The sequence below is a fragment of the Chiloscyllium plagiosum genome, chromosome 17 (assembly GCF_004010195.1).
Source record: "Chiloscyllium plagiosum isolate BGI_BamShark_2017 chromosome 17, ASM401019v2, whole genome shotgun sequence".
Classification (NCBI taxonomy): domain Eukaryota; kingdom Metazoa; phylum Chordata; class Chondrichthyes; order Orectolobiformes; family Hemiscylliidae; genus Chiloscyllium; species Chiloscyllium plagiosum.
Window position 1 is genome coordinate 32992075 of NC_057726.1, and position 26739 is coordinate 33018813.

Genomic DNA, 26739 nt, shown 5'->3' on the forward strand with positions numbered 1-26739 from the left:
TGACCCTTGGTTGAACTGAATTAAGTTAGATTCACCATAGGGTTTGTTCATTTGCCTTACCTATTCAAAATGAAAATGTTTGAAAACAATAGTTTTATGTCTATTTGAAAAAGTTTGTTTCAGAAAACAAAGTTAATTAAAAAGCCTGTTACCATTAGATAATTTTGCTTCTATAATGTTTAGATCTTGATGAGGCAGTATAAGGTAATTTGTTTGTGACTGTTAGAGTACCAATATTGGCTAACTATTTTAGCAAATATATTACAACATAGTTTAGATACAAGTGTTATAGCATATACTAAAATCCCCATTACAACTTATGATTGTTAAAAGAATACAAATTACCCAGCAGTGAACAGAAATAAAGGGAGGACAAGATTTCATCTTTTAAGATGCTTACTTAACAAACAAACTAAGTTTTAAGGAATAAGTTTGTATCACATGTAGGTGGTCTGGTTAAGAAGGCGTTTAGCATGCTTGCCTTCATTACTCAGACCTTTTGAGTATGGGCGATGGTCATTTTGATGGTCACTTAGGTGAGACCTCTTCTGGAGTACCGTGTCCAGTTCTGGTTGCCCTGTTTTGAAGGATTTTATTAAACTGGAGAAGGTTCAGAAGAAATTTACCAGCATGTTGCTAGGAATGGATGGTTTGAGCGATAGAGAGAGGCTGAATAGGCTGAGACTTCTTTCACTGTAGCATAGGAGGTTGAGATGTGACCCTATAGAGGTTTATAAAATTATGAGAGGTATAGATAAGGTGAAAGGCATGTATCTTTTTCCAAGGATGAGGAATTTCAAGACTAGGGGCCATGCTTTTAAGGTGAGAGGAGAAAGATTTAGAAAAGACGTGAGGGGAAACTTGTTTACGTAGAGAGTGGTTCTCGTGGAGTGAACTTCCAGAGAAAGTGGTAGACGCAAGTACACCAACAACATTGAAAAGTCATTTGGATAAATACATGAATAAGAAATGTTTGGAGGAGGGGCCAAGTGCAGACAGGAGTGACTAGTTTAGAATGGGATTATGGTCAGTGTGAACTTGTTGGATTGAAGAATTTGTTTCCATGCTATATGACTCTATGGCTAATTTCAAATGGAAGTCTAATTTGTCCTTTAATAATTAACTGAAAATTGCTCTTTTGTTTGGGTGCAGTTTAATTGCAGCTATTTAAGAGGAATTTACATACTGAGCTGATGCTGGTTAATTCGACAACTGATTTAATCAAGTTCCAGAAGCCTTTGATTTGGGGGTCATGAATGGAGGGCTTCTGCAGTGCTGTGTTGTATGCAGTGGAGTACTGTTTTGTTACATTAGAGTGTAATTGGAATTTGTGGTGATCAGTCCCATTGTTTCTTTCGATAGTGTGTATTTCTGCTCTATAATTTGAAAGCAAGGCTTTAGGAAATCTGGAACACAAGGGAAAAGGAGCTAGTGGGGAAAGCCATTAAGGCTGTGCAAGAAATAAAAGTTGAGGCTGAGGCTTGAGGCCTACACACATACTAGTGAGTCTGGACAGAGAGAGAGGGAGGAGACTTGGGGATCAGAAACAAGGAGATAAAAGCGACTTCACTGGAAAAGTCATAGGTTCATTGATAGGTATGTAACTGCTAATTTGAATACCTATTCTAAGTTGTTTTCAGACCAAAGGCAAATTGGAGAAATATTTCACAGATTAAAAACTAAAGACCAGCAGGAAATTTAAAAATACAAATTTAAAATAATTAAGTAACGTTGAGATGCAGAGCCAGGCGATGTGTGGAAAGTGTATGATGTAAGAGCTGGATCCTTATCTGTAGCAAGTGTTGGTTGCTCAAGAAACCCTGACTAAGAATGGATGAGCTGAAGTCTGAACTTCAAATATTGCAACATCAGGGAGGGGAAGAGTTAGCTGGATGTTATGTTTCAGGAGACATATACATCATGTAGGTTAATACTTCAAATGTGGTCAGGGGTAGGAGGGTATGACTATAAATGAGGCAGCCAGAGGAATCCTAAATTTAGCATTGGAGGAACCTCAGCTCTTGACCTTGCTCAATAGGTATGAGATGCTCGCTCCTACATAGATGAGGAAGAGGACTGTAGAGAGGATGAGCAAACTGACCACTGCACTTTGGGACCGGAGGCCACTCAAGCAGGGGGATCAAAAAAGAAAGTAATAATGAGAGGGGATTCTTTAATTAGGGTAAAGATTGTATCCTTTGTAAGCAGGATCGAGAGTTCCCCCATAGTGTGTTGCGTTTCGAACCAGCTTGAAAAAGAGTGGGGGGGAGGAGGAGAAGGATCAGCTGTTATGGTCCATGTAGGGACCAACAACATAGGCAGGAGGTCCTATTTGGGGAATATCTGGAATAAGAACAAAAGAAAAGAACAGGAGCTCAGGGTTATTATTACCCATGTCACAAGTACAGAGAGAGATAAGGAAATTAATGAAGTAAACCATGACTAAAAGAGTGGTGCAGGAAAGAAAGGTTATATTTCTCAGATGCACTGGCATCTGTGTTGGGACTGAACCATTGGAACAGGCTCCACTTGAATTGTTATGGGACCAGAGTCATAGTGGAAAGTAGCTCAAGAGGGGAGAGAGGGCTCAGGGGAGGTAACTGAAATTTCCAGAACAAGTAATAGAACAGGATATGAAAAGAGTCAGGAATCTAACTTCAGGCACAGCAGATAAAGGGAAAAATATGAGACCAGGTGGTCAACAAAGGACTGAGGATATTGTACTTAGATGCATGCAATTTGCAAAGAGTAAGTTAACTTGTAGCACAGTTTGAAATTGACAGGTCCGATGTTGTAGCCATCACAGAAATATTGCTGCAAGAGGATCGGGGACTAAACATCCAATGATATGCGTCCTATTGGGGAAAAAAAACTCTTCCTGATGGGCAGAGGAAGCTGGATTTCCAAATTCCAAACTGGATTTCCATTTGCAAATGAGACTAAGCTGGCTGGCAGTGTGTGCTGTGAGGAGAATGCTAAGAGGCTGCAGGATGACTTGGACAGACTGGCTGAGTGAGCATATACTTAGCAAATGTAATATAATGTGGATAAATGTGACGTTATCCAGTTTGATCGCAAAAACAGGCAGGCAGATTATTATCTGAATGGAGGCAATTTAATAAAAGGTGAGGTGCAAGGAGACCTGGGTGTCATGGTGGAATGGTACCTAAGTATTGACATGCTGGTGGAGCAGGCTATGAGGAAAGCCAATGGCATGCTGGCCTACATAGCAAGAGGATTTGAGTATAAGAGTAGGCATGTCTTATTGCAGTTATACAGAACCTTGGTGAGGCCACACCTTGAGTAATGTTTTCAGTTTTGGTCTCCTAGTCTGAGGAAGGACCTTCATGTTATTGAGAGAGTCCAACAAAGGCTCACCAGACTGATTCCTGGGATGGCAGGACTGACCTATGAAGAAGGACTGGATCGACTGGGCTTGTACTGAAATTTAGAAGAATGAGTGGAGATCTCATAGAAGCATATACAATCCTAATGAGACTGGACAAGCTAGATATGGTAACAAAGCTCCCAATGTTTGGGGAAGTCCAGAACCAGCGGTCACCGTCTAAGAATAAGGGGTAAGCCATTCAGGACTGAGATGAGGAAGAATTTCTTCACTCAAAGTTTTGAGCCTGTGGAATTCTTTCCTGAAGAAAGCTGTTGGGGCCAGTTTATTAAATATATTCAAGATGGAACTGGATGTGGCCTTTTGTGGCTAAAGGGATCAAGGGGTATGGCGAGAAAACGGGAGTGAGATACTGAAATTGCATGATCAGCCATGATCATATTAAATGATGGTGAAGGCTGGAAGGGCTGAATGGCTTACTCCACCTTTTTCTCTGTTTCTATTACAGAAGTATACCAGAACTTGAGAGTCAGGATGCAGAGGTGAATGTTGTGGCCATCACCACAGAGGTAAAAGGTCTGAAGGTGGCTAAGTCACCCGGACCAGATGGACTACATCCTGAATTCTGAAGATGATAGCTGAGGAGATCTGGGAGGTGTTGGTGGTAATATTTCAGAAATTATTGGAGTCAGGAAGGGGCCCAGAGGACTGGAAATGGCTAATGTTAACACGCCTTTTTAAGAAGGGAGAGCACGGAAGATGAGTAATTATAGACCAGTTAGCCTGACCTTGGTGTTTGGTAAGATATTAGAGTCTATTATTAAGGACTAGATTATGGGGTACTTGCATGGCAAAATAGGGCTGAGTCAGAATGGCTTCATCAAAGGGTAGTCATGTCTGACAAATCATTTAGATAACTAGAAGCAGTGTTGAGTTGGGGAGGCTGCAGAACAGGTTTAGAGAGGGGGAAAAGAAGTGCCAGATGAAGTACAGTATAGAAAAGTGAGAGGTTTTACATTTTGGTAGGAGGAATAGAGGCACAGACTATTTCCTCAATGGGGAAAGTCTTCAGAAATCTGAAACACAAAGGAACCTAGGAATCCAAGCCCAGGATTCTCTTAAGGTTAATATGTGGGATCAGTTGACAGGGAGACCAATGCTACGCCAGCATTCAATTCAAGGGGACTAGAATACAAGAGGAGGGATGTACTGCTGAGGCTGTATAAGGTTCTGGTCAGACTGCATTTGGAATATTATGAGCAGTTTTGGTCCCAGTATCTAAGGAAGAACGTGCTGGCATTGGAGGGGGTCCAGAGGAGGATCACAAGAATGAACCTAGAGTTGAAGGGCTAGCCATGTGAGGAGCAGTTGAGGGTTCTGGGTCTGCATTCATTGGAGTTTAGAAAGATTGGAAGGGGATTTCATTGAAACTTACAGAATACTGACAGGCATGAACAGAGTTGACATAGAGTCATAGAGATGTACAGCATGGAAACAGACCCTTCGGTCCAACCCTTCCTTGCCGACCAGATATCCCAACCCAATCTAGTCCCACCTGCCAGCACCTGGCCCATATCCCTCTAAACCCTTCCTATTCATATACACATCCAAATGTCTCTTAAATGTTGCAATTGTACCAGCCTCCACCACTTCCTCTGGCAGCTCATTCCATACACATACCCCCCACTGTGTGAAAAAGTTGCCCCGTAGATCTCTTTTATATGTTTCCTCTCTCACACTAAACCTATGCCCTCTAGTTTTGGACACCCTGACCCCAGGGAAAAGACTTTGCCTATTTACCTGATCCATGCCCCTCATAATTTTGTAAACCTCTATAAAGTCACCCCCTCAGCCTCCGACGCTCCAGGGAAAACAGCCCCAGCCTTTTGAGCCTCTCCCTATAACTCAAATCCTCCAACCCTGGCAACATCCTTGTAAATCTTTCCTGAACCCTTTCAAGTTTCACAACATCTTTCTGATAGGAAGGAGACCAGAATTGCATGCAATATTCCAACAGTGGCCTAACCAATGTCCTGTACAGCTGCAACATGACCTCCCAACTCCTGTATTCAATACTCTGACCAATAAAAGAAAGCATACCAAACGCCGCCTTCACTATCCTATCTACTTGTGACTCCACTTTCAAGGAGCTATGAACCTGCACTCCAAGGTCTCTTTGTTCAGCAACACTCCCTAGGACCTTACCATTAAGTGTATACGTCCTGCTAAGATTTGCTTTCCCAAAATGCAGCACCTCTGAATTAACTCCATTTGCCACTTCTCAACCCATTGGCCCATCTGGTCAAGATCCTGTTGTAATCTGAGGTAACCATCTTCGCTGTCCACTACACCTCCAAATTTGGTGTCATCTGCACAAGATATTTCCACTAGTAAGAGAGACAAGGATCTGAGGGCATCGCCTTGGACTGAAGAGATGCTTCTTTATAATTCAGATGAGAAGGAAATTCTTCAGCCAGATGATGGTGAATCTGTGGGGGCCAAGTCATCAATTGTATTTCTGCATTTAAGACAGAAATAGATAGATTCTTGATCAGTAAGGGGATCACAGATTACAGGGAAAAGGTAGGAGAGTGGGGTTGAGAAACATATCAGCCATGATCAGATGGCAGAGCAGACTCAATGGGCTAGATAGCCTACTTCTACTCCTGTACCTTATGATGTTATGGTCTAACCTGAAAAACAGCTAACAGGCATTTAATATATCAAGCTGAAGGAAAAGTAGTTTCTCATTAATGCAATCAAGATATCTCTTACAACAACTATCATTGTTCACCACATTTCAGGCAGATATATTGCTTTATATAGTCTGGTCACTATGACAATACCAGCTGTCCAGCAGGCTCATTTCTCTTACTCCGCTGGGTTAAATTTGCCAGTGTCCTTTGAAAATCATCCAATTCTACCTGAGTAAATCAACTTCCACCATAAGGCTTTAATGACTCCTTGTTCCTTAAATCTTCAGAAGTCTGTTCTATTCCATCATTTTTTAAATGGCCCTTTAGCTTTCACCAGAGTCCTCTTTGGCTGAATACGCAAGCATGGTTTTTCTTGATCTTCATTCAATATAAATGATAGTCAAAAGAGGATCAAATTCAATTATAACGTTCAAAAGGGAAATGAATGTGTATGCTTAAAAAGGAAAGATTCATAGGGCTATGTGATAAGAGTAGAGAAGTGGAACTTTTGAGTTGTCCTTTCAAAAAGCTGTCACTGTTGTGAAGGGCCAAATGGCATCCTGTGTTGTATGTTTCTCAATAGTTGTCTCCATCTCTCACTTACTCTCATTCGCACATTCTCTTTCTGCCTGTCTCTGTCTGTCTATCTGTCTGTCTGTCTCTCTCTCTCTCTCTCTCTCTCTCGTGTGCACACATATGCAGGCATCTCTGTATTCAAACAGCAGTTGCCCATTTGCTTTCGTTTGATTCCTGCCCTCCCTCACCCCCAAAACACATCAAACATAAGAAAGTGGGAAGTATTCGTTCACACTCCAGACTTGTGTATTGTTGATGATTGTCAGGCTTTGGGGAGTCATGGGGTGAGCTACTTGCTGCAAGATTCCAAGCTGCTGACCTGCCTTTGTAACCACCTGTATTTATATGGCAGTCCAGTTCAGTTTCTGGTCAGTGATAACCCCCAGGTTGTAGATAGTGAGAGTTTTAGTGATGATGATACCAGGGAATGTCAAAGGATGAGGGTTAGATTCTGTCCTTTTGGAGATGGTCATTGTTGGCACTTGTGTAGTATAAATGTTATTTGCACTTGTCAGACCAAATATGGATGTTGTCCACTTCTTGCTGCATTTGGACATGGAGTGCTTCAGTATTTGAGGAATCACAAATGGTGATGAACATTGTGCAATCATTAGCAAATGCCCTCAATTCTGACTCTGTGATGGAGCGAAGGTCATTGATGAAACTGAGCTAAGGAAATTACCCTGATGAACTCCTATAGAGATGTCCTGGAGCTGAGATGGTTGATGTGCAGTAACCATAACCATCTTCCTTTATGCTATCTATATATCTAACTGTTGAACAGTTTTCCTCTAATTCCCATTGATTCCAGTTTCATTAAAACTCCTTGATCCCACATTGTCAAATGTGATCTTGATGTCAAAGATAGTCAGGCTCACCTTTCCTCTAGTTCTTTCATTAATAAAGGCTGTAATGGGGTCAAAAGTTGATTGGCCTTGTTCAGGGCAGGTTGAGCAAGTGTTGCTTAATAGCACTGTTGATAACACTTTCCATAATTTTACTGATGCAGAACGCTGTGCAAAGGACATCTTTGGGCAATTTTGTACATCGTCAGGTAGTAACTAGTGTTGTAGATGTACTCGAACAGATTGGCTAGGAATGTGTCAAATTCTGGAGCATAAGCCTTCAGTACTATTGCTGGAATGTTGTCAGGGCCTATAGCTTTTGTAGTATCCAGTGATTCCAACCATTTCTTGATATCACATGGAGTGAATCAGATTGGCTGAAGATTGGTGATGCAGAAGACATCAGCAGGAGGCACACTTGGATCATCCACTCAGCATTTTTGAAAGATAGTTATGAATGTTTTAGCCTCATCTTTTACATGGGATTGATTAAGCCCAGTTGGCTGGATTGTTGGTTTGCAGAGCATTTTAATCTCAACAGTGTAGATTCAATTCCCAACACCGGTTTGAGGTTACCATGAAGGGCTCTCCTTCTCAACCTCTTCCCTCACTTGAGGTCTGGTGGCCCTCAGGGTAAATTCCCACCAGTCACTTCTCTCTCTAATGAGAGAGCAGCCCTATGGTCTGCTAAGACTGTGGCAACACAGTATCTTTTATACTGATGTGTTGGGCTCTTCCATCATTGAGGATAGGATATTTGTGAAGCTTCCTACTGTAATGAGTTATCTAATTGTCCACCACCATTCATGACTGAATTTGGCAGGACTGCAAACCTTAGACCAGATCTGTTGTTGTGAAATCACTTAGCTGTGTTAATCACTTGCTGTTTATAATGTTTAGCAATCAAGTAGTGCTGTTTTGTAGCTTCACCAGATTGACACCTCATTTTAAGGTATGCTTTGCACTACTCCTGGCATGCTTTCCTGCCCTTATCATTGAACTAGGTTTAATACCCAGCTTGATGGTAATAGTAGGATGAGGAATATGCTTAGCAATGAGGTTGTAGATTGTGATGGAGTATGATTCTGCTACTGCTGATGGCAAGCATTGTCTCATGAATAACCATTCTCGGGTTGTTGGGTATGTTCGAAGTCAGTCTCATTTAGCTCAGCATAATAAAGGGAATTTTCAATGTGAGCATGGGACAGTATTTTTCCCTGACAAGGACTGTGTGGTGGTCACGCTTATCTGTACTGTCACAAGCAGATGCAGCTGCAGTAGGCAGATAGGTAAGGATGAGGTTAAGTTTTTTTTAGCAGCAGGACTCAACTAGCTCAGTCAGACATGATGCTGTTGAGCCAGTCAGGTGATGGACACTAAAGTCGTCCATCCAGTGTACATTCTACATGGTTGTCACCCTCCATGATTCCACTAGGTGCTGTATAATATGGAAGAGTACTGATTCATCAGCTGAGGAGTGGAGGGTGTGGCATGTGTAGCCAGCAGGAGGTTTCCTTGCTCATGTCTGACCTGATGCCATGAGAGTTCGTGCAATCCAGAGTCAATGTTGAGGACTCCTAGAACTACTCCCTCATGTGTAACACTGTGCCACCATCCCTGCTGTGTTTGTACTGCTGGTGGAGCAGGACATACCCATGGGTGGTGATGGCCTGGTCTGGGATGTTGTATATAAGGTGATTCCATGAGTATGATTATGTTAAGCTGTTCCTTCACTTTCTGTGAGACAGCTATCCCAATTTTGATTTTCGGCCCCAGATATTAGGAGGAACTGCAGGGTTGACAGGCTGGGTTTACCTTTGTCATTTCCGGCGCCTGAGTCGATGCCAGCTAGTCCGTCCAGTTTCATTTTTCCTTTCTAGCGGTTCATACAATTGAATGGCTTATTAGGCAATTATGAATCAACCATACTCTGGAGTCAGACCACCAGATAAGGATGACATTCCAGATTTTTATTGAATTCAAATTCCATTTTTAGCGATGGTGAGATTCAGAGCATTATCTGGGCCGCTGGATGATTAAAAACCGCAAGAACTGCAGATGCTGTAAATCAGAATCAAAAACAGATGTTGCTGGAAAAGCTCAGCAGCTCTGGCAGCACCTGTGAAGAGAAATCAGAGTTAATGTTTTGGGTCCAGTGACCTTTTCTCTGGATGATAAATCCAGTGAGAACATCATGATGCCATTGCCTCCCATACATGAAAACTTTGAAAGGGTCATGCGTCGTGTTGCAACGGTCAATACTAAGGCTGAAAGCAAGACTGCATTGCAATTGGCAGAAGATTCTGATGCTGAACATGGGGAGTTTCATACTTTTCAGCCTGCATTAGGACATTTTCTCAGGGAACAAAGCACATAGAAAGTGCTATAATCAAGTTTGTGCACTCCAGCATCGGACCTTCAAATTGCTTTCATAAACTTCACAGAATTTCATAACTTGTGGTCCATCAATCTTTATAAGTTTTTTAATATTTGCCAAGTTCAGATATACTTGTGTATATACTACTTTTATTCGTGACATCATCAGTCCAGCAGTAAAAGGATTTCTAAAGGTGAAAGAGGTCATAGCTTCCCACATATGTGAATAAAAGCTTCATCTATACAGCCAGGATAATCTATCAGTAAGGAAGAATGCCATTCTTTCAATGGGCAGATTATTTTTTATTATAGGATAGTTGTTTCTCAAGAAATGGCTTTGATCCCGTTTGAATCCATGCACAGGACCTGAGAGGAGGTTTAACAATATCCACACAGCCACCTGGGCCATAATTGAGATACTTGTACTGATCAAGCTGTGCTGTACAATATGCTTCTGCTAGAATTTCACATATGATCATGATCCTCCTGAACTATGGCAGAGGAAAATGTGAGTAAGAGAGCCTCATCCTGTGCCAACTGTGCATTCTAGTACACTGGATGCTTTTGGTCCTCAAAAGATATTAGATTCTCTAACACACTAAGTCCTCACTTAAGATTGTGGCTGGCATTCCTGAAAATGCAACTTTTAAGTGAAAAAGCTTGAAGCGAATAATGTTTTCCAATTTGAATCAATGTAAAAGCTGTAGTTAAATTCTGCAGAATTTCCTTAACTGAAAACAAGTTCTAACATTGCACCCTATAAACTGAAATACTTTGTATTATTAAATTCTTAAGTTGATAAATGAAAAATGTTATAAAACAAGATAAGGTTAGAAATCTAGAGCAAAAGGAAGGTGTTTACTATACCTGATCCTCCCTGCTGAATCTTATCACCCATCGGATTACTGAATATCCTACTCACTGCACATCCTGCACTCTGACGATCCTGTCACTGTAGATCTCTCCTTCAGCTGACCCGCCAATTTTGAAACCTCTGCTATTGCAAGATTCTTTTGTTACACCAAAACTCTCTCCAACTCTGTTCCCACTGCTTCCTTCTTCTAAACCATCACTATATTGAAAGAGGTGCAACTGTAGTGAAGACATTATTATATTAACCCCAGCTCAGCACTTCTACAAGCACTTTCACACCCTGGATTAGGCAAGCTGATCACTCACCCCTTTTCTAGTCGGTTGGCTTGCGGCCATGCCATTGGTTGACCACTTTTATTCAGCAGGGATGAGATCAGTCAACTGTACACTTCCAAGTCACTGCCATTGCCAAGAAGTCTAAATTCAACCCCAAATGTTAATCATGCACCACCTGTTTTGTGTAATTGAAGTTTTCTTATGCTCTTTCCATCTAGAATTCAAGGTTTTCCTTTTGTTTCCCCTTTTCCCCCCCTTTTTCCTACTTTCACATTAAATGTTGCACTTGAGATGTACCTTTATAACTCCTTGAACCGATCATTGCTGACAGCACCTCTGGCAGATGTGGCTCATAGCTAGGTCCTGTCCCAAGACACTAAGCATTTCAGTAGCCTCACATTTCCTTGCCACACATAGTTGAACTTTGCAATGTCTTTCTGTCTCAGTGAACAGATTCTACTAGCGAGGTCCACTTCGGCAATTGTTTATTAAATCTCTGAAAGTCCCATCTGTATTTTTATTAAACCAACAACTGTCACTTCTCAGTGTTCTATTTGTCTCTTAATGCTAACACAATCTTTCCCCCCTCTTCACAGGAGATTGTCACTTTTTCTCAATGTCTCTGCATTAAGCTGTCCTTTTATTCTGATGAAATATGAAAATTGGCACTTAATTTACAATGTTTCAATTCATATGAGCTTGGTTCCAGGCAGAGATTTTGAATGGCCACCATTTTCAATTAAAGTGGCACTTTGGGAGTAAACATTACAGTGTTGTAAAGTCTTCCATTCTTAAAACATTATTTTCTCCACATTTTTATCATTGGGAGATTTTGGTAGTAGTTGGATTAAATTTGATTTGGTAGAGGTAATGGAAAATTTGCCAAGTGAAACACAGAACATTTTTTCACTAGGAATTTAGGCAACTAAAACATGGTCACCTAAGCAGTGTTTTCACAGAATCACAGAATTGTTATGCTACAGCAGGAGGCCGTTCTGTCTATCACGCCTACATGAGTTCTGTTATCTAGTGCCAATCTCCTGCTTTTTCCTTATATCCTGCATGCCATTTCTATTCATATAGTCATCCAATACCTTCTTGACTGCCTCTATTGAACCTGCCTCCACCACATTTCCAGGCAATTTCCATTTGTTTGTTTTAAATAAATAAGTTATCTTTTATATTGCATTTGAAATGAGTACCTCTGTTCATCTCAGAAACCAATGTGTTTATTATTTGTTTTTCCTCAGACAAATGGGTCTGGGTTCGCCTCAACCCTACAGGACTAAAGCCATCACCACGATCAGGCTTCTCTCTGGCTGTTGCCCCCAACAACCGTGCCATTTTCTTTGGTGGTGTATATGATGAAGAGGAGGATGAAGACATCCAAGGAGAATTTTTTAATGACATTCATATTTATGATATGGTGAAGAATCGATGGTTTGCTGTAGAATTGAAGGGATACAAGGGAGAGAAAAAAAAACGAAGACGTGGAAGAAAAGAGGAAGATGGAACAGAAGTGAAAAGTGAAAAGCAAGACTTGCAGACTTCAACAGAAATAGTCAAAGAAATTGTAACTGAAGATGGTACTCTCATGACTATAAAGCAGGTCATAAACAACCCTGATGCCAAAGCAGATACAGAAAGTGAAGAGGAGAAGGAGGAAGATGCTTCTGAAACTGGTCCCATCATTGAACCATGTGCTCGGTCCAATGCCATGGGAGTTATTAAAAATGGTCTGTTTTATATCTATGGTGGGATGTTTGAAGTGGGAGACCGGCAATTTACTTTAAACGACCTTTACTGCATTGACCTGCACAAGATGAATGAATGGAAGGTTCTGTTGGAAACTGATCCAAGTAAGTTTGTGGTTTTTACTGGTTCCATCACAAATCCATATGTTTATTTAAACTCCACTGGTTTTGACATGGAACACTGTGGAATGAATCTTGTCCTTTATGGCAGACAACCTGCTGATGTGCTGGAAGATTAAGGATGAGCAAATATTTAGTGGTCCTATATGTCCAGAGGCGCATACCTTCAGCGGCAAGTAACTCATTGTTTGCTACTGGGGCAGCCATCACAATTGGGAATGCCTATCACCCCGTAAGAGCTGCTGGTCAATTCATCAGTTGGTTGGGTGGTTTGAGGGCAGGTGGTGCTATCACCACTAGAGTAATCATTGCCATGATGGGACCCCTTTGTGAGCAATAGGGTATAAGTAGTAAAGCACCACTCCCTCTGAGTTCTTTGGGAGACTACCATTGTTAATCTTGCTGTTTCTACACGTGATGGAGGGCCATCTAAAGCAGGTGAAATGCCAGTGACAGCAGAAAGAATCCCTTAATTGTCTATATGAATGGTACATGTGATCTCTGGGCAGAGGACTGTTGTTCCCATTCCCTGCCACTGGCATGATATGGCATCTAGAAGGCACAGGGCACAACAACCCCACGTACACAGACACACATACCTCCGAGCATTAGACATAACAGCTTCAGCCATGTAGTCTGCCTTTCCATGTGATACATCCTACTGAGCCACCTATGATAAACTGACAAACGCCTGTTACAATCTAACAAGGTCTTAAAAGGATTAATGAATTGTAAAATAATAGTACCATCTAAAACTGTTAGTCTACACAGTACAACCAAACAGTGTTGCTTATTTACATGTTTGAAGTTAATTTGCATTGATTTTCTCCAGTCTGCAGGTGTTGGAAGTATTATTTTCAGCTTTTAATGTATCAAGATTCATAACATTGGATGGAATTTTTTCATCAATTATCAGTTATTAAAAGGAAGTAAAACAGATGCTAATCCTAAGTGAAGCTTACCATCTGTATTGATTAACTTGATCTCATCAGAGATTAAAAGAAGAAAATCTGAGTTATTGTTTTTGGTCATTTAGTCTTTGTTGGAATGCCTGAAAAGTGGATGTTGGAAAGGGTAACCTCACAAACAGCCTGTTGAAGTTCATTGTTGCATTTGAATACCTCAACCATCATGATGTAATTTTCAGTTAGACAGTTGAAAGTTCTTTCAAATACTTCATCATCGATTTCAGTACACCAATTTATCTTTGCATGGAATAAAGTTGTTTTATTTCCAAAGATAATTTACAAAAATTATGCATGTTTGGAAAGCTGTTGGTACTCCAACAAAATTAGCAGAGATATTCTGAGAATTTGCAGTGATTTTGAGCAACAGAAAAACCTGCCAAAAACAAAAGTTGTTTTTTTCTTAGCAAGTCCAACCAACTTGTATTCTTCTGTCAGTTGTGTAATCCCAAATGTTTTCATTTCCAAAAATTGTTCACATTCTCTCATTTGAGTCACCTGGAGCTGAATTTTCATCCCAAGATGGCAGATGTGTTCACAGTTTCTTGCTATTGGATGGCATCCTAGTCATAGAATCTCTACCATGTAGAAGCAGGCCAATAGGCCCATCGAGTCCACAGTACCCCTTCAAAGAGCATCCCACAAAGTCCCACCCCATCCCTGTCATCCTGCATTTCCCACAGCTAACCTTTCTCGCCTGTACATCCTTGGACACTATAGGCAATTAAACATGGCTAATCCACCTAATCTGCACATCTTTAGTCTTTCAGCATTTTCCAAACATTCAGCCAATTATTGAAGAGCTGGCTTCTGGACAGTTTTTAAAAAATGTATTCATGGAATATGGTTGACGCTGGCTGGGCCAGTATTTATTCCCTATGCTAGTTGCCCACGAAATGATGGTGGTGCGGTGCTTTCTCAGAATGCTACAATTCATTTGGTAAAGGTACCCAAAATGCCATTCAAAAGGAAACTTCAGAATTTTAACCCAGCAACACTTGAGGACCAGCACTATATTTCCAAGGCAAGGTTGTGAGTGGCTTGGAAGGAAAATTTCAGGTGTTGGTGTTTCTGTGTATATGCTGTCCTGGTGTAGATTAGATTACTTAGTGTGGAAACAGGCCCTTCGGCCCAACAAGTCCACACCGACCCGCCGAAGCGCAACCCACCCATACCCCTACATCTACCCCTTACCTAACACTACTGGCAATTTAGCATGGCCAATTCACCTGACCTGCACATCTTTGGACTGTGGGAGGAAACCGGAGCACCCGGAGGAAACCACGCAGACACGGGGAGAATGTGCAAACTCCACACAGTCAGTCGCCTGAGGCGGGAATTGAACCCGGGTCTCTGGCGCTGTGAGGCAGCAGTGCTAACCACTTGTGCCACCGTGCCGCCAATATGGTTCTCCTACATAGGTTGTGATTGAGGATTTGGAAGGTCCTGTTTACTGGGCCTTGGTGAATTTCTGCAGTGAATCTTTGTGGATGTGGGACCAGTCAGGCCTGGATGGTGTCAAGCTTCTTAAAAGATGTTGGAGCTGCACTCATCCAGGCAAATGGTGAGTATTGCATCGCTCTCCTGGTTTGTGCTTTGTAGATGGTGGATAGCCTCTGAGGAATCAGGAGGTGAATTTCTTGCTGAAGAATTCCTAACCTCTGCCTTGCTCTTGTAGCCACAATATTTAATTGTCTGGTCATTGGTAGACTCCCAGGATTTTAATATTATTCAGTGATGATAATGCGATTGAATGTTAAGATGCGACAGTTTGATTATTTCTTGTTAGAGATGGTCATTGGCTGACACTTGAGTGGCACAAATGTTACTTGCCACTTGTCAGCCCAAGCTCGAATTTTCTTCTGGTCTTGCTGCATTTGGGCATTTTACTATTTCAATACCTGAGGAGTCACAAATGGTGCTGAACATTGTGCAATCATCAGTGAACAGCCCCACTTCTTACCTTATAATGAAAGTCAGGTCATTGATGAAGCAGCTGAAGATGATTGGACCAAGGACACTAGAGAAACTTGAGGGCCTCTTGTGGCAAGCATCCCTATCTTTGAACAAAATGGCCCACATTCAAATCCCACCTGCTCCATGGGTGTGTTGTAACATATTTGAACAGATTGCTTTTTATTTTATTCTAGCCTGAGTTACTTGAGAAATATCCAGAAGGCTACTTGCCCCAGTGCCAAGTAGCTAATTAGGGCAACTAATTATTAATTGATAATCTCTTTACATGCTTTCTAGATTTTTCAAGTGATGGGCAAGATCTCCACTGTCACTTGACCCCGTAATTGGCTTGATGGTAGCCTCCCACTTGAGGCACATCCTGCAAAATCATCTAGGATAGATCTGCTGGGCTGGAATTGCCTCAGCCATGACTGTATTTACTTTAATCAACCTTTTTGGACATGCAGTGACTCTCATCCTGAGCAGGTGGAATTTGTATCTGGATCTTCTAGATCAGAGGTAGGGTCACTACCACTACAAGACCTGTCAGACACAGCTACATGCTATCCCATCGAGCAGTTCTTTGTAGAGATGATCCATGGGCCTTAATTGGATGCAGTTCCTGAAAGTGACCTCTTAATTGAGTATCTCCTCAAAAATCCCACTATTTCTGGATCCCAAACCTGGAGTTCAGAACATCTGGATTGGGACCCTGAAACTTAAATTCATGTAATGAATTCTAGCTCTTCGAGGTGTTTTCATTTGTGATAGGAAATGCATCTTTCTGGAGTGTTTCGAAGAACTTCTTGGTATAGGTAATTCAATACTGTGTGAAGTATTAAAAGCTTATGAAATGTTTTCATACCATCATCCACTTGTTAGTGCTTGCAGAGCTTTGCAACGTGGACTCCCATCCTTCTTTACTCTCGAGCTCTTCTAGGGCTTTATTGAAACGTCACAGAGTCCCTACAGTGTAGAAGCAGGTCATTCAACACAATAATCTACAACACTCCTCCTTTACAATACTCATCCCCCACCCTGATGCATCCCTCTACCGTATCCCAGTAACTCTGCATTTTCCCATGGCTAATTCGCCTAATCTATACATCCCTGGACAGTATGGTAATTTAACATGGCCAGTGCATGAATCTCTGCACATCTTTGACCGTGGGAGGAAACAGATACAGGAGAATGTGCAAACTTTACACAGGCAGTCGGCTGAGGCTGAAATCGAACCGGAGTCCCTGGTGCAGCAATACTAAACATTGAGCCACTGTGCTACCCCATGCCAAAATGTTTATAGAGGTTACATATTTTCCCAATAAGGGAGAAAGGGAAAGTAATTTGAAAAATATGTTCTTCCTCTCCCAGCTCGTGCATAGAGACATGTGTCAGGGTAATACCTGACCTATTTAAATTGAATACAGGAATGCAATTGTTTGGGATTGGGTATTTCAGCTGGCATACAGTTTTTCAGGATGGAGGGAATATCAGGCCTGGTCTATATAATGGTATTTGGTCTAAAATATGTCTTTGTTTGACTGATGAAGTTTTTTGTTTAGGAAGTTGATTTTTTTTTGTTTCACTCATGTTTGCTCTCTGCAGAGAACCAAGATTGGCTAGAATCAGATTCTGAGGACGAGGAAGAGTGTGAAGGAGCTGCAGGAGGAGAAGATGAAGAGGAAGAGGATGATGATGAGAGCAGTGAAGAAGATGGTAAATATGTTGAATAAATCTACATTGTTCTTTATCTTGGTAACTAGTCTTTGTCTGTGGTTTCTTCTGAAAGCTCATAAGCAAGGTTTGTATAACAGGAGCCAACGTGGTTCAGTGGTAGTGTATCAATGGGCCATAGGTTCAAAATTCATTCCAAGAGTTGGCCACAAAACTCTGTGGTATTCAGAGCAGTACTGAGAAATAAATATCATTGGAAATTCTGTCTTGACTGTTGTTATAGTCGTAGACAATCGAGTCAGAAACCGGAAGCCTGTTTTGTGTTTGTTAGAGATTCCAGGTTGCTTCTATTGGAATAAAATGAGCAAACAAACAAATTTTACAATCTTAGAAAATTTAAACAATCTACAATATGAACCCAGCCTGACGGAACTAGAAGGCCACCTGACTTGATCATATAATTAATTTTTACAGTTGACTAACATGGTGGTTAATTGCTGAAATATACTCACATGATTCCACAGCAGAAACAATAAACTGCTACATACATGTACATAGAAGACAGTTAGATCTTGACATAAATATCGCAACAAGGTTTCAAAATCTTGTCTGACACTAATCTTTCACAGTTACTGAATTCTAGCGAAATTTCGTTCCTTTCGTGCTTTCAATCTTTTCTGAACTGCATCTTCCCCAGTTTCTTTCTGTTGGACTGCCTAAACAATTTTGTGGAGAAAACGTAAAACAATTTGTGGCTGTAAGAGCTGCTTGGTTTATTTATGATTTATTTTCAATCTTGGAGCTGATTTCCTCAAATTCCAGGAGCAGTAATTACTGTTTTATAAGTTGCATTGTTTTGGAACTTCGGGGGAAAAAAAAGTCAAAGCAGTGGCATTTTAAAAAGGAGGAAGAAAGACACAGACAGAGACCACTGGTCAATGATTCAAACAAGAAAGAAACCTGCACTGCTGTCTGACACAGCAGTGAATCTGCACAGCTACTTCCTTTGCTGTTTGAGTTCAAGTATCTCTGGACATTGGAGTGTGTCTAAGAAAAGTTAACAAACAGCTGACCTTGGGGGAACCTGTGTGAGGAAGCTCACAGCGCAGTAGCAAATAAGTGCATTGTTTTTAAGTATAACCTTGCTGTATTTTGTAAATCTACAATAGTGGGTAGAGTGGGTTCTTTTTTGATTGCATATTTTATTGAGATCTGTCTCTTGATTAAAGTTTAAAAATATAAAACATAGGTACTAAGTTAGCCTGGAGTAATGTTTATAGAGCAATGAGGTTATGCTATTTTCTGGGTCTGGTTAGGTGCAAAGATGGCCTTTAATAGAGTAATGTGCTGTTCCTTTTGGCTGTGGGAGATTAGGGAGAATTCCATGTTACTGATGATTATGTATGCATTAAGGATGTTTGGTTGCGAATCATATCTGATCGCATGGATCAGCTGGAGTGGTAGCAATGAGGAATTTACAGTAGCTAAGGAGTGTGATGGATGGCAGTTTCAGGAAGGTAGGAAAACCGCAGATACAGTCAGGTAGATGGGTTACCTTCGGGAAAGGTGGCAGAGGGAGGCAGATAGTACAGGAATCTCCTGTGATGATCCCCATCTCAAACAACTATGCTATTTTGGAAAATGTAAGTAGTGATGGGCTCTCAGGAGAATGTAGCATGAACAGCCAGGTTTCTGATACCGAGACTGGCTCTAATGTAATGAGGAGCACATCAGGTTCCAAGCAGTTGATTGTGATAGGGGACCATCAATTAGGAGAAACTGAGAACTGCAGATGCTGGAGATCATAGTCGAGAGTGTGGTGCTGGAAAAACACAGCAAGTCCAGCAGCATCCACAGAGCAGGAGAAACAACATTTCAGGCAAAAGCCACTTGGGATCTTGATCAGGTGGGCCAATGGACTGGGGAGTGGCAGATGGAGTTTAATTTAGATTAATGTGAGGTGCTGCATTTTGGAAAGGCTATTCAGGGCAGGACTTATACACTTAATGGTGAGGTCCTGGGGAATGTTGCTGAACAAAGAGACATTGGAGTACAGGTTCATAGTTCCTTGAGTCGCAGGTAAATAGGTTAGTGAAGAAGGCGTTTAGTATGCTTGCATTTACTGGTCAGAGCATTGAGTATAGGAGTTGGGAGATCAGTTTGCAGCTGTGCATGACATTGGTTAGGTCACTTTTCGAATATTAACTGCAATTCTGGTCTCAATGCTATTGAAAGATGTTGTGAAATTTGAAAAGGTTCAGAAAGCGTGGATGTTGCTGGGGCTGGAGGATTTGAACTACAGGGAGAAGCTGTTTTCCCTTGAGTGTTGGTGGCTGAGGGGTGACCATAAAGGTTGTTAGGGGGCATGGATAGGGTAAATAGACAAGGTATTCCCTGGAGTGGTAGGGTCCAGAACTAGAGGACATGTGTTTAGGATGAGGGGGAAAGATTTAAAAGGGACTTAAAGGGCAACTTTTTCATGCAGAGAATGGTGTGTGTATGCAATGAGCTATCAGAGGCAGTGGTGGAGGCTAGTACAATTACAAAGTTTAAAGGGTATCTAGATGGGTATATGAATAGGAAGGGGTTAATGGGATATGAGCTGAGTGCTGGCAAATAGGACTAGATTAACTTAGGATATCTGGTCAGCATGGACGAGTTGGACCGAAGAGTCTGTTTCCGTGCTGTATAACTCTCTGACTCTATGCTGACATGAGTGTTTCATAATTTTGATGGCCTATATTTTCTCAGTTTTAGCACCTTGCAAACTTGTATCCATCTTCTTGCTTGAAGATTCCACAGACTACAAACAGCAGAGGTGATTGCTTCCAATGAACTAAAAGTTTGATTTTTCTAAACTAAGACCTTCAGCCTTTAGTTCTGAGGTCAAAACATAGCTAATGGCCTTTACGTTTACTATATCTGTCAACAGGAAAAATGTGTACACAATAGAAAGTCAGTGGGTCTCCCAGGCACTTGACTGAACCCTCAAGCTTTCTTGGAACTGCAATTGTGTCACTATCCAAATGACTTTCTGACCTGTATTTAAAACTAACCTTCACCAAACTGACCCACATGCATTTGCCTCCATTTTGAAATCTAAACTCCCCAAAATAAGAGGGAGACAATGGCCTAGTGGTATTATCATTGGGCTATTTATCCAGAGATCCATGTAATGTCTGGCAACTCAAGTTCAAATCCCATCATGACAGATGGTGGAATTTGATTTGGAAGAGTCTAATGATGACCACAAAGCATTTGCTGATTGTCAGGGAAAATCCATCTGGTTCATTGAAGTCCCCTTAAGGGAAGAAAACTGCCATCTTGCTCATCTGGCCTTCATGTGACTCCAGACCCACAGTAATGTGGTTGACTCTTAATTACCATCTGGGATGGACAATGTTGGTCTAGCAAGTAATGTTCTCCTTCCGTAAATGAATTAAAAAAAAATCTCTGATCACTATATTGTGTTCTGACATCTAGAATTAGCACAGATAAATATTGGTATACAGACCTTAAGAGCATTGTCAAATGGCATATGTAGTCAAAAGAAATCCTCTGGAGTTGTCAGCAATATGTTCAGATAACAGTGACTCTCTGGATCACCAAATCTCCCTAAGACTTTGCATACTTTGCAAGGGGTATCAAATCTTAATTTTCGATGATTTAGCTTGTGAACATCCTCAAAAATTCCAAATATTCAGCCTGTTGACTTGATATTTTTGTCTTGCAAGTAATTTCAAGCAATCGAACTTCAATTTTACACTGCCCTAACAACTGCTCACCATCCAGCTGCTCAGATTCTTCTCAGAAGATTGTGCCATACTGGATTTATCAGGCTGCAATCCAAATCCACAGAGCAGACAAATGTTTCATCTTACTTAAGTTGGCACTGCTCCGAGCTGGGATTTTCTGAACTCTGGCATTCTCAGCTATGCCAAGTAAATACTTAATGTGGGCATCCTTCACATTCCCTCTTAGCTGCATCTTCTCAAGTGGTCATATTCCTTTCAGCTTTATTGAGCTGATGTACCCAGAGCGGATGCCCAAACTGTGCAGCAGCATGGAGCCAACTAATAGCACATGAACACTTCATGTGGCATTTTCCCCTGCCTTGGACTAAAATTAATCTCTGAGGTACTAACATTGGGAAGGGTCTAGGATGCATTACGATGGTTGTAGCCTGACACTTCGAAGATCACTTAGAATCAACTTGGCTTTTTGAAAGAAAAGTTGTGTTTAACCTATTAGAGCTTTTTGATTAATTAAAGTTATGGTCGATAAAGGGGAACCAGTTGGTGTAGTGCATTTATATTTCTAAATGCATTTAATAAGGACCTACATCAAAGTGAGAAAGTCTATAGCCTTAAAACTTATCCTTAAGCATTTAGACCAAAATGTAATGTTGAATTATAGAACACATTTGCTACACATTAGAAAGTAGACAGGCAGGGAGGCTTAAAAAAAAGAACCCTATTTATGCAGAAGATAAAAACATCTGTTCTCACCAAGTGATAACGGGATGCTCTAAGGCAATTAAGAACATTTGCCTTAACATCAGTGAATCTGTTTAAACAGGATACCAAGTGATAACATTCACAGCTGTTCCCTTGTGAAATTAATGACAGTGTTTGATTCTAACCCCGAAACGAAACTCGATACTATCAAAAGCCTTGTAATTGACAGTCAGGTCCTATCAATTATAATGGATTCTTATTACCCCTTGCAAGCTAGGCAGACACATTTTCTGTTACAAGTCCCTGACTTGAGAGTTCAAAAGGACATGCGAGAGAGACCATTTTAGTGCTGGGACAGCCAATGCCAGTAGAAAATTAATTCTTTGCGTTTACTTGATAAGTATTGAACTTGATTGCATTTTTGAGACTTTATGATGATTTTGAGTAGCCATTACTGGTTATGAAATGTAAACACTGATAAAGGTAATATTGATGAAGCTTTAACTTACTTGCTATTAGATTAGATTACAGTGTGCAAACAGGCCCTTCGGCCCAACAAGTCCACACCGACCCGCCGAAGCGAAACCCACCCATACCCCTACATTTACCCCTTACCTAACACTACGGGCAATTTAGTATGGCCAATTCACCTGGCCCTGCACATCTTTGGACTGTGGGAGGAAACCGGAGCACCTGGAGGAAACCCACGCAGACACGGGGAGAACGTGCAAACTCCACACAGTCGCCTGAGGTGGGAATTGAACCCGGGTCTCTGGCGCTGTGAGGCAGCAGTGCTAACCACTGTGCCACCGTGCCGCCCACTTGCAGACCATTCTACAGACCTTACAAACTGCCCCACTATTAATTCTAACTAATCAGATTGTGTGTCGTATTTGAATTTGAATCACAACCCTGAAGAAAACATGTTTAACTCGAGACTAATGAATCAGTTTAAATGAAACTTACGGTAGTATTTCAGCCTCAGGTACAGAATGATTCAGTGCTTAAGATAAAAAGCAGGAATCTGCTCCCAGCTTAAAATTATTCTGAACCTAAGAATTTTGAAGAAATTCTGACACAATCTGTCAGGAAGCCATTTTATGATCAAAAGTTTGCCCTCCTTGCTAAGAAGCCATTTAGTAAAGCAGTTGTATCAGACATGCGAGCTGTACAATGTTACCTTATGACATCTCTCACTTAATTTAGGCTGGTACTTCTTTATAGGAACTTATCTCGCCAGCAGATGCCTAACTCAGCTGGATTTGTTTTTCCTACCTGATGGATAGCTCAAGGCCTGTAGGAGTGATCAGTCAATCGCACACAAGTTAGTCTTTTACTGTTATCTGTTTAAGAGCATACAGCTTTTTGTATAAAGGAAGCCTGTTTGTGACAGTAAGAGTAGCTTGCTAGGGCTGTTAAAGAGCTGGTGCCCTACTCTCCTAAGTTATTAGAACCTAGTTGGTTTAGCTTGTAGGTATCAATGTTATGCTGTAACATTGTTATGCTGTAAACAGTGATGTTTTCCAAGTTTACGGTTAATGAGATCGAAATGCTGGTGGAAAACTGTCAGACCAGATTTCCGGTCAGTTGAACTTGAGCCTTTGAGTTGCAATATAGTGCAGTTTTCAGAATTTGAGCTGGTCAGAAAAACTGATATTTGGAACTTGCTAAGGTTCCTAGAAAGAGAGATCTATGCAGCTTGTCCTGCTGTAACATTCCTCAGACTTTTTCAGGAGAGAGAGAGAGAGAGCATTCTGAGGTCTTCTGCAAGCATTCTGAGGTCCCTTGTTGTTCCTAATATACCCAGGTGATCTGGGAAAACAAGAAAAGTCCACTATAGTGTTGCTAGGCAACCTTCAGCTCATGTCTTCCAAATGAAAGTAATGTAACAATTAAACTGTAAACCTCATCTTTTATTTCTCAAACCTTTCAGTTCCAAAGTTACTTGATTTTTCAATAATTAGGTGAGTTATTTCTCACATTACTGTTCAACTATTTCTCAGTATCACAATTTGCTTCAGTACACTTTTTAATCCAGAATGGCCGAAACAATTTCATATTTAAGTTCCTCATTGTCCCCAAATATAAATGTATATTCTAATGGAAGAGAGAGACAGGTTAAACAAGTGAACACAAATTCAGCAGATGGAATATAGTATGATAATGTGGACTGGTCCATTTTGGCAGGAAGAAGACAAAACCGAATGCATTGTCAATTAAGGGACATTGCAGGGTTCTGTTGTACAGCAGCATCTGGGTGTCCTGGTACAAGTGCCACAAAGTCAATATGCAAGTATATCAATAAATTTGAAAGCAGATGGATTGTTGTTTACTGAAAGGGGCACATAAAACTAGGGAGGTCTTACTGCAATTGTACAGGGCATTCATGAGACCACATCTGGAGAATTGTATGCAATTTTGTTCTCCTTTAATTAAAAAAAATTCTTTAGAAACATTCACTCAGCTCAATTTTGGGATGAAGGACTTATCTTGTAAAGAAAGGTTCAACAATTTATGCCTCTATCTATGGGAGCTTAGAAGAATGGGAGGTTGTGTTATTGAAAACTTAAGATTTTGAGACTACATAGGCTGGCTATCTAGAAGAGATTTCTGCTTCTGGGGCAAACTGAAACCATGGAGTTGTTTAAGAGTAAGTATCTTCTCTTTTAAGGCAGCTAAGGATAACATTTTGCTCTCTGGGTATTTGAATATGGAACTTTCTTTCCCAGAAGGTGGTAGAGCTGTATCATTAAATTTATTTAGTGCTGAGTTAGAGTTTTGACAAGGGAGTCAGGGGTTATGGGGCGCAGACAGGAAAATGAAGCTGCAACCACAACAAGATCAGTTATAATCATAGAAAAGTCTCAAAGAGCAAATGGCCCTTTCTTGCTTCTTACTTTTATGTTCCTGACCTTGGAATTGTTTCCGTGACCCTATCAAAAACCTTGTAATGAGGCCTGTCCTTGTGCCCAGACAGGATCAAATGTAACCAGCCTTTGGAGCACATTGTGCTTAAATATTACAGCCTGACAGACTGCCAGCCTACATAGTATAAAAAGCTGCAAAAATGCATTCAAGCAGATGGCACTTCTTCAGGGAAAAGCAATGCTTCCAGTTGCCTAACCAACCTTCATCACTCAACCAACATCAGAACGCATTAGCTGGTCAGTTTTTTTCATCTGCTGTTTGCAATGCTGCACTTTTGTGTAAGTTTGTGTCTGTTTGGCACCAAACAAGTGATTACTTTTCGTGGATTGTAAAGCACTTAAGTAAAAGAATATGAAAGGCAATTGTTTGTTTCTTCTATAAATGCCAGTTTGCTTGTTAGTTTGCAACTTTAATTTTTCCTTCTAAAAGACTGTTCCAATCTATTGAAAATTGATTCATTTCTCTTGTATATTCATCAACATGATACGTAATGTGTTCCAGACCACATACTACTGCATTGTACAAAAATTAAGCTTGCAGTGTTGTTTTTAACTGCAAGAACTTCCTTCAGACTGAATCTTCGCATATACAGTTAAACTACAACCCTTTGACTGGCATGCGGAAAACTGATAACAATGACGCAGCAAGTATTGGAACCTTCTCACTTCTCAGTTTTACCTTTGTGGGGGAGAAATGTAGAGCGTTCTCGATACTTGACAAAGCATTTCCATCAATGTTTTTGTAGTTAGGTTTTAAAGATTTGGCATCAAAGTTGTGTTGTCATTTGCAAGTACTTTACGCTAATAATAATTACATCAGTGATTTTGACTTCCTGAGATTCTCAGCTCTATGAATAGTGAAAAGATTGTCACTAGCAGAGACATCCTTAATGATGCTAGGACTTTGCTTTGCAATTTCCAAGTACTAGTTAAATCTCCATTGTCCATGTACTCCAATGACCATCAATAGTAGTCATGATTTGGAGATGCCGGTGTTGGACTGGGATATACAAAGTTAAAAATCGCATAACACCAGGTTATAGTTCAACAGGTTTAATTGGAAGCACCAACCTTCGGAGCGCCGCTCCTTCATCAGGTGGTTGTGGAGTACACAATTGTAAGACACAGAATTTATAGCAAAAGTTTGCAGTGTGATGTAACTGAACTTATACATTGAAAGATATCTTGATTGTTTGTTGAGTCTTTTATCTGTTCGAATACCATGATAGTTTCACTTCTTTCATGTGTAAATCACAAAACCTTTTTTTTCCCCACAAAGTTGCATTCTCAGGTTAACTGTAACGATTGGTGTTAGCTAGACAATATGTTGAAGGTGTTAGCCCCCTGTGTTCTCTGTCTTTGCCATGATGTTTAGACTGATTCTAATCTAAAAGTGAGATAACAGAGTCTTACATGAATTCATGCAGTTTTTGAGCAAAGTACAATGTAACTGCAAGTCCAAATTCATCCCACAAACATACATGTGTATGTGTGCATGTGGGTCTTTGTGTGTGTGTGTGTGTGTTTGTCTGAGAGAAAGTGTATATGTGTGTGTATGTGAGTGTAGAGTGTCTTAAGTCTGAGGGGGTGCATGTGTGAGTGTGGGAGTGTGTGTGTTTGTAAGGGTGTGTGTGCATGTCTGTGTATACGTGTGTCCGTGTGTATAGGAGTGTCTGTGCACACGTGCGTGTGTGTGTAGGAGTGTGTGTGTGTGTGTGTATATAGTGCAATGGTGGTCACCTGTAGTGTGACATGAACCCGAGGTCCCGGTTGAGGCCCTCCCTATGGGTACGGAACTTAGCTATCAGCCTCTGCTCGGCCACTTTTCGCTGCTGCCTGTCCCGAAGTCCACACACACACACACTCACACTCTCACACACACTCTCTCTCACACACAC

General features: G+C 41.0%; 1 protein-coding gene across 2 annotated transcripts in view; it reads left to right on the forward strand.

The window, feature by feature from the left end:
* klhdc4 (kelch domain containing 4) overlaps positions 1-26739 on the forward strand; it is an 87476-nt gene that overhangs the window by 58636 nt on the left and 2101 nt on the right. For both annotated transcript variants that reach the window (XM_043706814.1, XM_043706813.1), the window contains exons 9-10: positions 12239-12847; positions 17389-17499. In XM_043706814.1, the coding sequence (XP_043562749.1) occupies positions 12239-12847; positions 17389-17499 (720 nt within the window). The remainder of the gene's footprint in view (positions 1-12238; positions 12848-17388; positions 17500-26739) is intronic.